A 17,105-nucleotide genomic window follows, 5' to 3' on the forward strand; every position below is an offset into this window, starting at 1 on the left:
GGAGCTGGAAGACACTCCTCCGTCTGTGAACAGGCTGCTTTACCCACCACGACAGGAGCTGGAAGACACTCCTCCGTCTGTGAACAGGCTGCTTTACCCACCACGACAGGAGCTGGAAGACACTCCGTCTGTGAACAGGCTGCTTTACCCAGGAGCTGGAAGACACTCCGTCTGTGAACAGGCTGCTTTACCCAGGAGCTGGAAGACACTCCGTCTGTGAACAGGCTGCTTTACCCAGGAGCTGGAAGACACTCCGTCTGTGAACAGGCTGCTTTACCCAGGAGCTGGAAGACACTCCGTCTGTGAACAGGCTGCTTTACCCAGGAGCTGGAAGACACTCCGTCTGTGAACAGGCTGCTTTACCCAGGAGCTGGAAGACACTCCGTCTGTGAACAGGCTGCTTTACCCAGGAGCTGGAAGGCACTCCGTCTGTGAACAGGCTGACCCAGGAGCTGGAAGACACTCCGTCTGTGAACAGGCTGCTTTACCCAGGAGCTGGAAGACACTCCGTCTGTGAACAGGCTGCTTTACCCAGGAGCTGGAAGACACTCCGTCTGTGAACAGGCTGCTTTACCCAGGAGCTGGAAGACACTCAGTCTGTGAACAGGCTGCTTTACCCACTACGACAGGAGCTGGAAGACACTCCGTCTGTGAACAGACTGCTTTAACCAGGAGCTGGAAGACACTCAGTCTGTGAACAGGCTGCTTTACCCACCAGGACAGGAGCTGGAAGACACTCAGTCTGTGAACAGGCTGCTTTACCCACCAGGACAGGAGCTGGAAGACACTCCGTCTGTGAACAGGCTGCTTTACCCACCAGGACAGGAGCTGGAAGGAAGAACAGACTGCTTTAACCAGGAGCTGGAAGACACTCAGTCTGTGAACAGGCTGCTTTACCCACCAGGACAGGAGCTGGAAGACACTCAGTCTGTGAACAGGCTGCTTTACCCACCAGGACAGGAGCTGGAAGACACTCCGTCTGTGAACAGGCTGCTACCCACCACGACAGGAGCTGGAAGACACTCCGTCTGTGAACAGGCTGCTTTACCCACCACGACAGGAGCTGGAAGACACTCCTCCGTCTGTGAACAGACTGCTTTACCCACCACGACAGGAGCTGGAAGACATGGCGCGCCTCGTTGCGGTTTGCAGGGACGGGGAAGAGGACTTCCCTTTCCTCGCAAGACAGATTCCCTTATACATCGATGACACTCTCACGGTAAACCAATTTATTTTTTTACTATTCTCGTACAAGTTGCTGTAGTTAGTTTTTTTTTCTTTCTTTCTTTTTGTAAGGCTTTGCAATCAGATAGTCTTCTGAAAGAAGCTAGCTAATGTCGACCAGGAAACTGAAAATGGTTTATTAACGTGGAGTTGTTGAGCGAGATGTGACAACCTGTAAACTAGGCCTCTCCAACGAGCTAGCGTTAGCACGCTAACTTAGCTAGCCCGATTCTACAACAACCGGCTTTCCAGTCAGCAATGTCGTTTGTTAACTCGTTTCATGTCAAAATAGGTATCTCGATTTGTCACACATTTACAACGATTCCCTGATGTTACGTTTACGCAATGTAATTTTTTAGAAGAAAAAAAAATGTTTTCTGAGCTGTTAGCCTAGTCTAACTGACCTGCTAACCGGTACAACTGTCAATTGAATGCGGTTGCTAGGTAGCTTGTTAGCTGGGTGGGTGGCTAACCTAAATGGTTATCCTTTCAGCAGTATTGGGTACTGAGCCTGGATGTATGTATGTATGTATGTATGTATGTATGTATGTATGTATGTATGTATGTATGTATGTATGTATGTATGTATGTATGTATGTATGTATGTATGTATGTATGTATGTATGTATGTGTTGGCTATGCAGGAACTGTATGGACAGGTTAATGTTGAAATAGCATTCATTTGGTGGATAGTTTTACTTCCTCCACTTAGCCTGTGTACCAGTCGCGTTGTGTGATACTTGTGCTAATGACACATTCACAATCAATATATGCCCCTATTTTTAAATTACAGATGGTGATGGAGTTTACTGACAGTGTCATGAACCTTGACACTCACCAAATCAACAGCTCTCAGATGAAGCAGTTTGTCGAGGTGAGTGCCGGTGACAGAAGATTTGGGTGTACCTTTCAAACATGTTCGGATAATATTTACCCATAAGGCTGTTGGTCATAGTTTGCTCAAGGATTATGCCCTTTTTATACTAAGTCAAGTGGCGTCTCGTGTGCCTGCCCCCCCCCCCCCCCCCTCAGCATCACAGCATGCTGAAGCAGCAGGACCTGAACATCGCCATGATGGTAACTTCCAGGGAGGTGTTCAGCGCCCTCTCCCAGCTGGTGCCGTGTGTGGGCTGCAGGCGGAGCGTGGAGCGCCTCTTTTCCCAGCTGGTGGAGTCCGGGAACCCGGCACTGGAGCCCCTCACGGTGAAGCCCACCGGTGTGCTGTCTGTCACCAAGACCTGCATGGCCGACGCAAAGACGCTCTACACCCTCTTTTACATCCACGGGTGAGTGAGACGCGTGTCACAAGACTAATACTGGTGTAACCTCCATACTTACTTGGCCTGTCAGACTGCTTCACTTGAAGCCTACCTTTTATTGACCACAAGAACGACTCTTGCTGTGGCCTATCTTTTATCTGTACTTTATTGGCCAATTTACCTAAGAAACAATCTTTCTAAACTGTGCCCTCGACTGACAGCAGAAATATTACATACTATTTCTTGCGTCCCTGTGAGAATCGGCTGTATTTGTGTGTGTGGAAGGTTTTTCGTTTAGCATATGTAGGTACTGAAACAATCTGACCACTATGTATTTAATGGTAACCTATTAGTATAAGTAATGTGCTAAACAGGAGAATGTTTTTGTTTTTTTGTTTTTGTGTAGGTCAAAGTTAAATGACATGATCAATGCCATTCCAAAAAGCAAAAAGAATAAACGCTGCCAGTTGCACTCCTTAGAAACACACAAACCAAAGCCTTTGGGGTGAGTTACATTTACCACTGCTATTTATCATCTATTAAACTGCTTGTAATTGAACTTGATGTCATGTATGATTCAATTTTTGAAAAAACAAGTTGTAAAGCCTGTTCTCTCAAGACTTTGTACGTTAAATGAAGGCTTGAATGTCCACATTTGTCATACCAGGGCCAAACTATGCTTTTGAAACGGCAGAAAGTCATTTGTGATGTGCAATATTGTAATGTCTTTGAGAAAATCTCTGAATCTTTAGAGGAGAAGGGAGCGTAGACACAAGGCTAGGTTTAGAGAAAGACAAAGATGGAGGAGCCAAGACAGACGGCAGATGTAGCGTTGTTATTCACTCTGGACCACTTCAGGCCCCCAGCAGGTAGGCAGCAAAGCAAACACAGCTCGTTCATTCAGAGCATTTCTTCGTAGCATGTCTGGACGCTAGTTAGTTAGCGCCAGGCTGAAGTAGTTTACTTCATTGTCTGGATCATGTCATGCATTATTGGGCACATGTACATCTGTGAAGCACTATGTTTTTGAAAGTAAAATACTTCTGAGTTAAAGAGCATTTTTAATCCAGATTTATCCAGTGAATACTCGCCGATGTTAAGTTGGCCACGCTTGTCCTTTTCGTCACCTCTATTGTGAAGCTGACTTGATAGGTTTATTTATTGAAATAATACGCTGATTGATGAGTCGTGCGTGATGTTAACGATGGGGATTTGCTGCTGACAGGGGAAGCTGGATGGATGTGTGGGAGCTCATGTCTCAGGAGTGCAGGGACGAAGTCGTCCTGATCGACAGCACCTGCCTCCTGGAGACCCTGGAAACATACTTGCGCAAGCACAGGTAAGTCACGGTAATGGTTTTAAGTAATATAGGCCATGTTTAGGACTGTTGGGCTTTATTTAGGACTGTTTAGGAAATTGTACTAGTGTTTAAATCTTCTCTTCCTTTCAGGTTCTGTACTGACTGCAAGAACAAGGTACTGAGAGCATACAACATCCTTATAGGGGAGCTAGACTGCACTAAAGAGAAGGGCTACTGCGCTGCCTTGTATGAGGGACTCCGCTGCTGTCCCCAAGAGCACCACGTCCACGTCTGCTGTGAGACTGACTTTATGGCACATCTACTGGGCCGGGCTGAGCCGGAGTTCTCCGGAGGTTACGAGTAAGTAGACTGCTGCTTTTCCCTTTGTTCTATACACATGTAGTAACCTTCAGTACTGGACAAATAAATGGTCGTTCTTTTAAACTTAAATAATTCCTTATTTCTTCAAAAAAAATGTTGATATTTGAAAGAAAGAACTTTTGGTCTCCCACATATTAAAAAAAATATATAGAAATCCTGGACCTAATGATTGGCCCCACAGCTGGTACTTGATTGCACAGCCTTTAACTGCTCTATTTCTTCAGTGTTTGAGGGGTGCTCTCCACCAACTGCTGTTGTCAGCACTTGCCGTAGGTTTGGATGGGATTCAGCCACTCCACAGGCATGGAGAAACTAGTCACCTCGTCAAACTGGTCAAATTTGCCTTTTTGAATCCAAAATAGGTGACTTGTGTGATTCGTGTAGATCCGATGAGAAACGTTTGAATCGCTACTGGCTGTAAGCGGATGAGTGATACGCGTTTGAATCGCTACTGGCTGTAAGAGGATGAGTGATGCGCGTTTGGATCGCTACTGGCTGTAAGAGGATGAGTGATGCGCGTTTGGATCGCTACTGGCTGTAAGAGGATGAGTGATGCGCGTTTGGATCGCTACTGGCTGTAAGAGGATGAGTGATGCGCGTTTGGATCGCTACTGGCTGTAAGCGGATGAGTGATGCGCGTTTGGATCGCTACTGGCTGTAAGCGGATGAGTGATTCGCGTTTGGATCGCCACTGGCTGTAAGCGGATGAGTGATGCGCGTTTGGATCGCTACTGGCTGTAAGCGGATGAGTGATGCGCGTTTGGATCGCTACTGGCTGTAAGCGGATGAGTGATGCGCGTTTGGATCGCTACTGGCTGTAAGCGGATGAGTGATGCGCGTTTGGATCGCTACTGGCTGTAAGCGGATGAGTGATGCGCGTTTGGATCGCTACTGGCTGCTGTATCCAAGGCTCAGCCAATCGTTCACATAACAACAGAATGCAGCGCAGCACTTCGACTGAAGAAAGAAGAGACAACCAATTTATTAGTTACATCAGCTAGCGCTCTGGAAAGGCATCTTGCCGTTAGCTAGCTAACGTTACAACATCAGATGAGCTAACATTAGTGACCTAACCAATTCGCTTTAGTATTAACTGGTATACGACTCCTTGCCGCTGTTGTGCCGAAAATCACCCCTTGCCAGAATTTTGCTGTGACTTGCTTGCTAGTTGAGATTTTACCTGTTCACTCCGTTGTCAGTTTAGCCTACATTTCACTGATCTTAATAGCAGAAAGCATTTTTCGGTTTGGCTATTTGTTTGAAATGTATGTGGCGGTTCTAGCTTTTATGGCGTACTGGCGATTTCCCCCCCCCCCCTTTAGCGCCGCGCATGGTCCCTCCCTGGGCAATCTTAGTAGCAGAAAGCCCTAGGCGGCTGCCCACGTCGCACATACCTAAACCCGCTTCTGATATTTATTATTCTATAAATAAATCTCTTTGCCAAAATTCGTCGTCTCGCCCATGTCTTATTCAACTCGTAGTTGTGAAAGTGTCTGGATAATAATTCAGACGTAGTTCTGAAATGTTTATTGCCAACATTTTAGTCTCTCTGTTTAATATAACACGCATACATTAATGGTTCCTTTCGGTTGCATATCCTGACGTGAAGTTTGTTATATCGGAAGTATTTGACACTTGTGTGTGCCACAAGTATTTGACTTTGGCCACAAAATGGAGAAAAAAATTCTGGCATTTCCTCAAATTTATAACACGTTAGTTGCTTACTGGACCCTGGCAAACTGTGTGATATTAGTTGACTAGCTAACGAACTAGCTAACGAACTAGCTAACGAACTAGCTAACGAACTAGCTAACGGACTAGCTAACGGACTAGCTAACGAACTAGCTAACGAACTAGCTAACGAACTAGCTAACGAACTAGCTAACGAACTAGCTAACGAACTAGCTAACTAACGAACTAACCAACCACTATCTGTTAACTAGTGGTTTCCCTCAACAGTATGTGGTTAATTTTCACAATGACAGAATTAGGTGAAAATGAGGCGTTGCTTGTTAAACAAGTGAATTCGGGGATCAGGTGGAGCTGGGCCTGGTTTCAGCTGGAAGCCACTATAGAGGTGAATGGAACAACACACGCTTTCCCCTATTTCTCACTTCTTCAATACAGTGGATTAAAAAGTATGGGTATGTATGCCAGGTGTACTATCTGCCTGAAAGAGATAAATTATTGCCTACAAAGGGTATCATGCTGTGCTGGCACATTGTAGAACAGGATGTCCCCAGGCAGAAAGTGTATCAGGTGCAGTGTAGCCCAAAAAATATTGTTTTGTTGTGTTGAACTTGAAAATATTATACTTAAAAAAATATATATAATAAAAAACAAACATTTTTACTCTGTGAATGTTATTTTTGCACACATGTAGACTTGTGCACTTGATCGATGTCTACTATAGTGGTCACTATAATAGAGCAAAAATAGATTGTCTGTTTTATTCTTGTTCTACTTTAAAAAATATATATATAAAATAATAATCCCAAGTGCAATATTTAGGTGTTTGTAAAGGCTGTCATGGTAACAGGCGTTCTATTATAAAGGCTGTCATGGTAACAGGCGTTCTATTATAAAGGCTGTCATGGTAACGGGGGTTCTATTATAAAGGCTGTCATGGTAACGGGCGTTCTATTATAAAGGCTGTCATGGTAACAGGCATTCTATTATAAAGGCTGTCATGGCTAACTGCAATATTGGTGTCGTTTGAGGTTCATTTGACTTGAGACTTGAGGTTCATTTGCAGTAAAGTCTAGGCAACAAATAACAATGGCATGCTTTCTTTATACTTTTATCTTTTTGTTAGGTTCACATTAACCACTATTTTACAGACTGATTATATTCTTTTGTTTTAATTAGTTAAAACCTGCATTTCCCCCTAGCATGGATTTATTTATTTATTTTTATACATGTTTCAGTGCAAAAGAAAAAATAAATTATTGCCTACAAAGGGTATCATGCTCTGCTGGCACATTGTAGAACAGGATGTCCCCAGGCAGAAAGTGTATAATGTGCAGTCTAGCCCAAAAAAATATTGTTTTGTTGTGTTGAACTTGAAAGTATTGTACTTTTTTTATTTTATAAAATATATATAAAATAAAATTTACTCAAGTGAATGTTATTTTTGCACACATGTAGACTTGTGCACTTGATCGATGTCTACTATAGTGGCCACTATAATAGAGCAAAAATAGAATGTCTGTTTTATTCTTGTTCTACTTTAAAAATATATATATAAAATAATAATCCCAAGTGCAATATTTAGGTGTTTGGAAAGGCTGTCATGGTAACGGGCGTTCTATTATAAAGGCTGTCATGGTAACGGGCGTTCTATTATAAAGGCTGTCATGGTAACGGGCGTTCTATTATAAAGGCTGTCATGGCTAACTGCAATATTGCGCATGACATCAGCAGACTATCAGGGGTTTTGGAGTCCAATGTTTAACAGTGTCCCAAAAACTGTGTCTCCATTGAAGGCCCCAAACACGCATCAAAAAAGCACCCAGGAATGGTTCAAAGAAGAGTTGCTAGACTGTCCAGATCTGAATCACATTCAAATCCAGCGAGTGCAGAGAACAGAAGTTGGTGGTGAACATGGTAAACATTGAAGAAGTAGAGGAGTTTGTTGCTGGAAGAAAATGGGCAAAACTTCCAGTAGAAATTGTACTGCAAACTCATGGCTACAAGGAGTGTTTGTCTGCAGTTGTCTTGGCCAAAGTCTGTGCGACCATCTCCCAGACAGTAATGTAGTCCAGTCACGTAACCTCAAGGTCTAGTCCCTAGTGTCCAAGTCTGAATCCTTTATTTTTTTTTTTTTTTTAATTACCTTTATTTAACTAGGCAAGACGGTTAAGAATGTGGTCCTTCTGTAGCTCAGTTGGTAGAGCATGGCGCTTGTAACGCCAGGGTAGTGGGTTCGATCCCCGGGACCACCCATACGTAGAATGTATGCACACATGACTGAATCGCTTTATTTCTGCTAAATGGCATATATTATTATTATTATTATAAGAACAAATTCTTATTTTCAATGACTGCCTAGGAACAGTAGGTTAACTGCCTGTTCAGGGGCAGAACGACAGATTTGTACCTTGTCAGCTCGGGGGTTTGAACTTGCAACCTTCCGGTTGCGGTGCTCTAACCACTAGTCTACCCTGCCTCAAGTCACAAGTCCCTTGGTAGTTCTAAAACTAGTTTTTTTATTTTTTATTAAGCAACGTTTCATTACACTAACCAGGTTTCGATCCAATCATTTTTTTATGAAAGTAAAGTACGTTGGATAAAAGAAATGTCACGACAGGCCGGATGGAAAGGGCAAATTTGTCGGTTAACTTTCCAAATGTTCACCAACTAAATACTCTAGACAAGGTGGGATCTTTTAGTCTCTAACATTTATGTGAGAAATGGCTGTGGGAACACCTTTTTATGTAAAAAAAATAATAATAATTAAATTATATAACCATATCGAAGTAAACTTGGGGGTCACGCGATATGTTGTGTGGTCCTACCATTATGACTTGGGGGGGGGGGGGGCATGCAGTTTATTAGGATACAGATGAAATAAGTTATGAACTTCACAGGGTGGTGAATGTGCACGGTGATGGACTTGATATTCCTTTCCAATAAATATCGAGGGTCTTATTCTGGTGACATGATGATCGATGCTTGGCTGCTGTTTAACAAATACTCTTTTGTCCATGATCGTCTCATCGTGTAGACTATACCCACAATGTATCTGCCAGCTGTTGGCTAGAGAGTACATGCCAAGACCAGAGTAATCGCTATATAACTCAAACAGTTTTTGTGACAACCTTAACTAGAGTAGAAAATGAGATGAGATGGAATTTTATGTGCACTATGTCATTACGCACAGCCTTTTCTCTGCAACAAGTGAATTTTATGGAAACTCGTCTCTGGTGGGAAACCAAGGTTTTTATTTGCATTTTAGAATAATTTCTAATCTTAAGTTTACAATTGTGTATTTAGAAAAAAAGTTTACACAAATAAAATTTGCTTCTGCAATGTTGAAAATCCAATAACATGGTGTGGAGCACAAACTTTTTCTTTTCTTTTCATGTTAATTTCTCCATTTCTTGTAAAATAAGGAAAGTGCCAGTATATTTGACCAGCACTATAGTAGTGAAGTATGATTCACTCTCCTGGTGACCTTCTGATGTACTTACTTGTAATTCTTCACTACCTTTTCTGTTTGCTAGTTAAATGTTCTAGAATTATATGACATTCTAGAATGTCATTGTAGAATTAACATGCAAATTCTAACACGACTCCTGCCCTTCTCTCTCGTTTATAGACGCAGAGAACGACACGCCAAGACCATTGACATTGCACAAGAGGAGGTGCTCACCTGCCTGGGCATCCACCTGTACGAGCGACTGCACAGAATCTGGCAGAAACTGAGGGCAGAGGAGCAGACCTGGCAGATGCTCTTCTGCCTCGGCATCGACGCTTTACGCAAAAGCTTTGAGGTTTGTGTTTGCACGATGCCTGCCAGCATTAGGCTACCAATAACAAGCTTATGTGACAAAGACATATTTTGTTGATGGAAGTGATGTGTGGCGAGTGCTTTCCCATCTGACCCACTGTCTATGTTTAGTGTTGTGGCATGTCAGTGTATGTATTGATGTAGTTGACATACATTTTATATTTTTATATAATGTTTATTTAGCCAGGACTCCTCCTCTTTATAATAACGACGTGGTAACACCCGTTTTCCCCTCAGACGGCGGTGGAGAAGGTGCAGGGCATCAGTCGTCTGGAGCAGCTGTGTGAGGAGCTGTCGGAAGAGGAGAGGGCCAAAGAGCTGAAGCAGGAGAAGAAGAGACAGAAGAAGAAGAACAGACGCAAAAACAAGTGTGGCTTCGACGTGTCTGAGCAGGAGGCCGAGGTCAAGAACCTGGCTGAGGTAACGCTTCGTTTTCCACACACACACACACACACACACACACACACACACACACACACACACACACACACACACACACACACACACACACACACACACACACACACACACACACACACACGAGCACTGAGGCAGCATGACAACAGGGGAAATACCAGTGAGTCTTATCGGAAACTGTCCTCACATGCCATCAGCATGCTTGTTCCACATCATCTGGTTAACCTCATCCAGGCTAGAGGTCGACCTCTAATCCAGGCTCACCATGTTACAGTACGGATTAATAATGCATTCTGTTTGTGACCTTGTTGTTCACACGTTGTGCTTCGTCACATTTCAAACTTTCCAAATGCCGTCAGTGGGTTTTAAATGGTTTAAATGGCAAATATAGCTATCAAATGTTCGGCGTTTTTAAATTCCTTAACTCTCACTGCCCATAATACTGTCCTCCCTTTTCTATGGTCTGGCCATTTAGGGATGTTACTCTAGTGTCCTGTCCATTCTCTGTTATCCCCCTCCATGCAGGGTTCATTAGAGTCTGTGGAGAACGGTGGCTGCAAGGCCTGTGGAAGCCGAGAGGAGGAGGATGAGGATGAGGGGGAGGGGCATGTCAGCTGTGTGGAGGTGGTCGTCACTAGCAACGAGAGCACTACTTCCTGCAGCTGCCCAGACAGCACCGTGCCCATCCTGGGCTCTCCTAAAGTCAAGAAAGGTAATGCTGTCACCACCATCCAACCATCACTCAAGACCAGACACCTGTCCCTGGGTAAGCTCAATCTTACCAATGACGGCTATCCTTTCTGAAATGTATTTATTTGAGTTGAGGGACCATTTTACAATTTGAAATGTGAATCTCAAGAGCAAATGGTGATGTATTTAAATCATAGCTTGACAGCTAATTGTCATCTTCAGTCTCCGTTGATGAATCGACAGGCTGAACTCTGTGCTTTTCATGATTTTTCCCTTTATTCAGACAGGAGGCAGAGTAGCAGTGGGCTTGGGATGTGTAGCTACACTGACTGTGATGGTGTATATTGTCAGAGCAATTGCAAGCGACTAATGGAATAGGAAGTTGAAACAAACCTGGACCGTTACTGCCTTATTCCACTAAAATCACTCCTGGCAAACCAAAACACACCATAATAGGCTATAGACCTACACGTAGGCTACTGTCAATAAAAATTTAATTAGGCTAAACATTACTTATAAATGAATAATGTTATTTACAAAGCGTTTATTAATGTGCTTGAATTGCACAATAGGGCATATAAGTTCCTATAGCTGCACTTCAATGAGCGGGAACAAAAATAAATGAAATATGAGTTAGAAGTTATCTTACTAACAACTGTATTTTAAATAGCTTACACGTTGTGCATTTACACTGAACAAAAAGATTTAAATGCAACCATTTCAAAGATGTGTATATATATATATATTTTTTTTTTTACTGAGTTGATTTCATATAAGGAAATCAGTCAATTGAAATAAATTCATCAGTCCCTATTTTATAGATGTCACATGACTGGGAATACAGCTTCATCTGTTCATCACAGATACCTTAAACAAAAGAACAAAGATCACGCTGAAACCTGAGGTGATGGCGGTGGATGAATGGCAGGATAATGGGCCTCGGATCTCGTCACAGTATCTCTGTGCATTCAAATTGCCATAGATAAAATGCAATTGTGTTCGTTGTCTGTAGCTTATGCCTGCCCCATACCATAACCCCACTACCACCTTAGGGCACTCTGTTCACAACATTGACATCAGTAAACCGCTCACCCATAAGACAAAGAGGCCTATTTTGCAAAAAAAATCCAAAATATACAATCAGATAAAACAAATGATTATTTATAACATTCTTTATGATCCTATTTTAATAAAAAAAAACAATGTATGAACATTGGCTTAAGGCTAAAAAGAAATAGCCTAAGCATATTATGATGTGCATTTTGAACTGTACACATCCTAAATATCGGCATACAAGTTACACAATAAAGTAGCCTAAACAACAACAAAATGCTATTAAGTCTTAAGGTTTGACAGAATATTTGTTTCCTATGCTTGGGGCTGTTTCTGTCGTCCAATAAGATGCTTCTAGATTTGAATATAGGCCACCATTTTAGGGGTAAATCAAATCAAATATATTTATATAGCCCTTCGTACATCAGCTGATGTCTCAAAGTGCTGTACAGAAACCCAGCCTAAAACCCCAAACGGCAAGCAATGCAGGTGTAGAAGCACGGTGGCTAGGAAAAACTCCCCTAGAAAGGCCAAAACCTAGGAAGAAACCTAGAGAGGAACCATTTTAGGGGTAGTTGATTTACCATGTCTGTCAAGGAACACCAGAATGTTGACCTTTTCTGCCCCAGAGGAGTGAATTCAGCAGGATGGATGGTCTTGTAAATGTTGACCGGTTTGTCATCTGTCTGTTCTTTTCCCTGGATGTTTTTGCTTATTCTGCAAGGGACTTCGGTCAGGGTTTTGCTGCTGTTCCTGCATCTTTATTAGAATGACATTATGCACCAAATCACACTTCTGTTTTAACCAATGTGTAGTTTATATTGTGTTTTTCCTGCCATTTGACACCTACGAGTGCAACTATATCTGGATAGGATGATGCGTCATTCCAGACATTGCCTAACCTGTGTGTGTGTGTGTGTGTGTGTGTGTGTGTGTGTGTGTGTGTGTGTGTGTGTGTGTGTGTGTGTGTGTGTGTGTGTGTGTGTGTGTGTGTGTGTGTGTGTGTGTGTGTGTGTGTGTCATGAACAAAAGTATGTGGACAGCTGCTGGTTCAACATCTCATTCCAAAATCTTTGGCATTAATATGGAGTTGGCCCCCCCTTTGCTGCTAGAACAGCCTCCACTCTTCGGGGAAGGCTTTCCACTAGATGTTGGAACATTGCTGGAGGGACCTGCTTTCATTTAGCCATGAGCATTAGTGAGATCGGGCTCTGATGTTGGTAGATTAGGCTTGACTCTGTCGGCGTTCCAATTCATCCCAAAAGGTGTTCGATGGGTTTGAGGTCAGGGCTCTGAAGGCCAGTCAATTTATTCAACACTGATCTCAACCAACCATTTCTGTATGGACCTCACTTTGTGCACAGGTGCATTGTCATGCTGAAACAGGGCCAAAACACAAACTGTTGCCACAGTCTGAAGCACAGAATCGTCTGTCATTGTTATGCTGTAGCGTTAAGATTTCCCTCCACTGGAACTAAGGGGCCTAGCCCGAACCATGGAAAAACAGTCTAAGACATTATTCCTCGTCCACCAAACTTTACAGTTGCCACTATGCATTCGGACATGTTCTACTGGCATCCGCCAAACCGAGATTTGTCCGATGGACTGCCAGATGGTGCGGCAGGATTTATCACTCTGCTTCCAGAGGCAGTTTGGGACTCGGTAGTGAGTGTTGCAACCAGGGACAGACCATTTTAAGCGCTTCAGCGCTCGGCAGTCCCTTTCTGTGAGATTGTGTGGCATACCGCTGAGCCGTTGTTGCTCCTAGACGTTACCACTTCATAATAACGGCACTTACAGTTGAGGCAGCTCTAGCCGGGCAGAAATTTGACGAACCGACATGTTGGAAAAGTGACATCCTATGACTGTGCCACGTTGAAAGTCACTGAGCTCTTCAGTAAGGCCATTCTGACAAACGTTTGTCTATGGAGATTGCATGGCCGTGTGCTTGATTTTATACACCTGTCGGCAACGGGTGTGGCTGAGATGGCTGAATCAACTGAAGGGGTGTCTGCATACTTTTGTCTATATGTAGGGGGGCATTACCTGCTAGACCAGCCTCATTGAGTGTATATATATTTAATTGTTTGGTCATTTCTTTAGGTCTTTCGCCTCACAGTAATGGGAGTGACTGTGGTTACTCGTCTAGCATGGAAGGCAGCGAGCCTGGCTCACAGGAAGGATGTGACGTCGCCTGTGCTGAGGGCATCTGCAACCACAACGAAGCAGGTTGGTCCATCTTCAGTCAATGGTCCGTATAGTGGCTAGTTGTGTCAAAGCTAGAACAAAATGGAGATTAGTAACATTAAGGGGGGAAAAAACTATCCCGAAAAGGTTTTTTTATTTATTTTTTTTCTTCACAAGTTTTAATCACAGTGCAGATATTACAAAACAATTTCTGTGTTATGGCCTAACTAGACGATAGGCTGCTAAGGCCTGGGGAACCCCGAGTAAGAGGTGAACTTTAAGCTACTTTTGTGGATTTGCGAGGCCTGTAAGACGAGACACGGATTCCGAAGTCTTATGCGCTGGCTCCACCTGCTCTTTCTCTTTGCTAATGATGCGTGTGTGTGTGTTCAGTCTTCGGTCTGTTGCCTGTAGATGATCCTAACCTATTCATTGATAAGCCTCTGCTTTACTGAAGGTATCAGGTATTGCATGACAAAAAATTGCGAGATACAGCTTTTCTTCGCTATTCACGTGGAATTTTAAGATTATTTATTGTGGTTTTAACAGCCCCCCCAAAAAAAAAAAATCCTGTATACCTTATGACGGCGGCAGGGTAGCCTAGTGGTTAGAGCGTTGGACTAGTAACCGGAAGGTTGTGAGTTCAAACCCCCGAGCTGACACTGTACACATCTGTCGTTCTGCCCCTGAACAGGCAGTTAACCCACTGTTCCTAGACCAGTTAACCCACTGTTCCTAGACCAGTTAACCAGTTAACCCACTGTTCCTAGACCAGTTAACCCACTGTTCCTAGACCAGTTAACCCACTGTTCCTAGACCGTCATTGAAAATAAGAATTTGTTCTTGCCTGGTTAAATAAAATAAAATAAAAATTTAAGCTGTATACCTTATGACCCCCCCCTATTTGATTCATCCCTAGTAGTGTTGCTGTTTGTCATTGTGTGGAATGCTCAGAATGTGGCATACGTGCATCGAATGCTTGTCATATCCTTGTCGTCTTGTCATCTGAAGGAGACTACTTGTGTGGTCATCAATGTGCTGAAGACAAGGAGGAGGACTGTATGGACAGCTGTGTGGCGTGCTGGGCCAGCTCTGAAGAGAACACCAAGGGCAAGAAGAGGAATAAGAGAAGAAAGAACAATGGCTTGTTATCTTACCATCAGGTTAGATGAGAATGTCATTAGGGGATAGGATTTAGCAGCAATTCCTGCTTTAAAAATAAATAAAAAACATTGTTTTAGTGTTTTCCCATTCATATAGCTTATAATTGAAATGGACCTTTCCCCTAGCCAGATTTTCCTGATGAATGTGTTAGCCCAGTCAGAGATGCGATCTGGTCATTCATTGCTTCTCAGGTAAAACTATTAAAAATAAACTATTTTTTTTGTCTTTCTCAACCAGGGTCCAAATGCAGAGGTTTGTGTTATGGAAGAGAACAGGAACGGGCAAAACGCCGCTGCAACGTCACCCGTGTGCAGAACCAAAGAGACGTGTACCCAGTTGTGCCTCGACATCTTTTCTAGTATCCCACCGCAGTTACCACGTGCAGAACATCGAATGAACATCAGCCATGATCTGGAGGATACCAGTGCTAAGAGTCTCATGGAACTGCTGGTCAGTGACTTTTTGTTTTTGTTTTTTCAAAAAGTTGGGATGGTCACTTCAGTGTTGACATCATTATTTGTACTAGTTTTGAGTTCTGTGTGAGTTGGTAGGATGTGAAGCGTTTATTCAATGTGTTTTGTGTTTTGAAAGGTCCATTTAATCAATGCTTTTTTTTTTTTTTTTTTGTACTAAAAACAGGATGACTCTGAAGTGACTTCCGATGAAGAGAACTGCCTCACGCAGGATGAGATCCAGTCGTTTGTGGACAACAACAAGTCCTTCTACAACAACCGTGACCAGTACCGACAGCGCCTGAAAGATAAATTCACCAAGTACTGCCACGGAGGTGCAGATTGGTTTGCTGCTGCCACCACCAGCGTCAATTAATGAATTGGCTCCTGTTTCACTACTCTACTGTCATGTTATCTTGTTACTGGGACAACACACATGGTGATTACCACCCCTCTGCTCACACCACCTTTTAAAGGAGAAAGAATTCAGTAGTACATTTTAGTGTCTTGTTCAATGAGCCCACCCTCCCTTTGTTAAATGAGCCCCCACCCCCCTTTGGTTGAAGTACATGTGGTTCCTATTTTCCCACCTTTGTTCATCTCTGTCACCTCTACCTGTTCATCTTCTGTCACCTCTACCTGTTCATCTTGTCACACCGTCCTTGTTGTTGTCCGTCCCACCCTGACCAAACCCGGTTTCTTTTCTGGTCTCATTTTGTAGGGCTGTTGGTTTAGAGCACAGTGGATCTGATAATTAAGCTTGCAAGCTGTGACATTAGGGTTTAGATTGTTAGTAGTCTTATTTTTTTTGTTTTTGCATTTTCCATTTTTTTTTCTCTTGTCTCTTCCTCTGTGATGCTTCATTTTAGTGGGAAAAGTTGTACCAATAAATGTGTACAGAAATTATATAATCTGAATAGATTTTACAGTAAAACATCCATTTATAACAGGGGTTGGATGTGATGTTAAGGGTGCAATGTGTAAAATTGACAAAATAAAGAATATTTATTAATATGCATTAGAAAGTTGTTTGTGCTGTGGAACTTTCTTTTCTTTCTGACATGGCAACCAGCTCGTGCTATGTTCATAAAGACACCAGGAGATGGCGTGATAGGACGAGTTTACCCTCTTAGATTGGGTGCTGACCATTAAATAGTGAGGTTGACGTTTGTCTCCTTTAAAGATTCACAATGTTTAAGCATTGAATGCATCTTTCGCCTTGTTCCAGACATATTTGTGATCTCAAACCATTTTATTTGCAGCACTATTGGATTTGAGTGTTCGTCACTTTTTTCTGTCTTTTTTCCCCCCCATTTTGTCTTATGAATCTATTTTTATACATTTTAAAGCTCGTATTTAATAAATAAGGAACTATCCCGGGCCCGCTTCCCAAAAGAGTCCCAAAGCTAAAAGCATCGTTAGAATCAGAGGAACCAGTGGTTCTAATGCCCTAAGATTATTTTGGG

General features: G+C 42.9%; 1 protein-coding gene across 7 annotated transcripts; it reads left to right on the forward strand.

The window, feature by feature from the left end:
- The first annotated feature begins 659 nt into the window (after positions 1–659).
- LOC124015025 (gametogenetin-binding protein 2-like) lies at positions 660–16,664 on the forward strand. Of its 7 annotated transcripts, none has more exons than XM_046329909.1 (16): positions 660–825; positions 859–989; positions 1,039–1,219; positions 2,018–2,098; positions 2,257–2,510; positions 2,890–2,988; positions 3,236–3,352; positions 3,709–3,822; positions 3,934–4,143; positions 9,485–9,659; positions 9,914–10,096; positions 10,619–10,859; positions 13,940–14,065; positions 15,035–15,186; positions 15,425–15,637; positions 15,827–16,664. In XM_046329909.1, the coding sequence occupies exons 3-16, from the start codon at positions 1,127–1,129 to the stop codon at positions 16,013–16,015; spliced, it is 2,247 nt and encodes a 748-aa protein (XP_046185865.1). In that variant the 5' UTR covers positions 660–825; positions 859–989; positions 1,039–1,126; the 3' UTR covers positions 16,016–16,664. The 7 variants fall into 7 exon arrangements, with proteins under 7 accessions (XP_046185865.1, XP_046185884.1, XP_046185894.1 ...); XM_046329928.1 differs by having other exon boundaries at positions 662–803; positions 888–989; XM_046329938.1 differs by lacking the exon at positions 660–825 and having other exon boundaries at positions 845–989.
- Positions 16,665–17,105: the final 441 nt, after the last annotated feature.

This window comes from Oncorhynchus gorbuscha, linkage group LG02 (assembly GCF_021184085.1).
Source record: "Oncorhynchus gorbuscha isolate QuinsamMale2020 ecotype Even-year linkage group LG02, OgorEven_v1.0, whole genome shotgun sequence".
Lineage (NCBI taxonomy): Eukaryota > Metazoa > Chordata > Actinopteri > Salmoniformes > Salmonidae > Oncorhynchus > Oncorhynchus gorbuscha.

Coding starts and splice junctions, on each gene's coding strand:
- LOC124015025 (XM_046329909.1), top strand. CDS start 1,127: ATGGCGCGCCTCGTTGCGGTTTGCAGGGACGGGGAAGAGGACTTCCCT. Junction 2,989..3,235: donor CACAAACCAAAGCCTTTGGG/GTGAGTTACATT, acceptor CTGAATCTTTAG/AGGAGAAGGGAGCGTAGACA. Junction 3,823..3,933: donor ACATACTTGCGCAAGCACAG/GTAAGTCACGGT, acceptor TCTTCCTTTCAG/GTTCTGTACTGACTGCAAGA.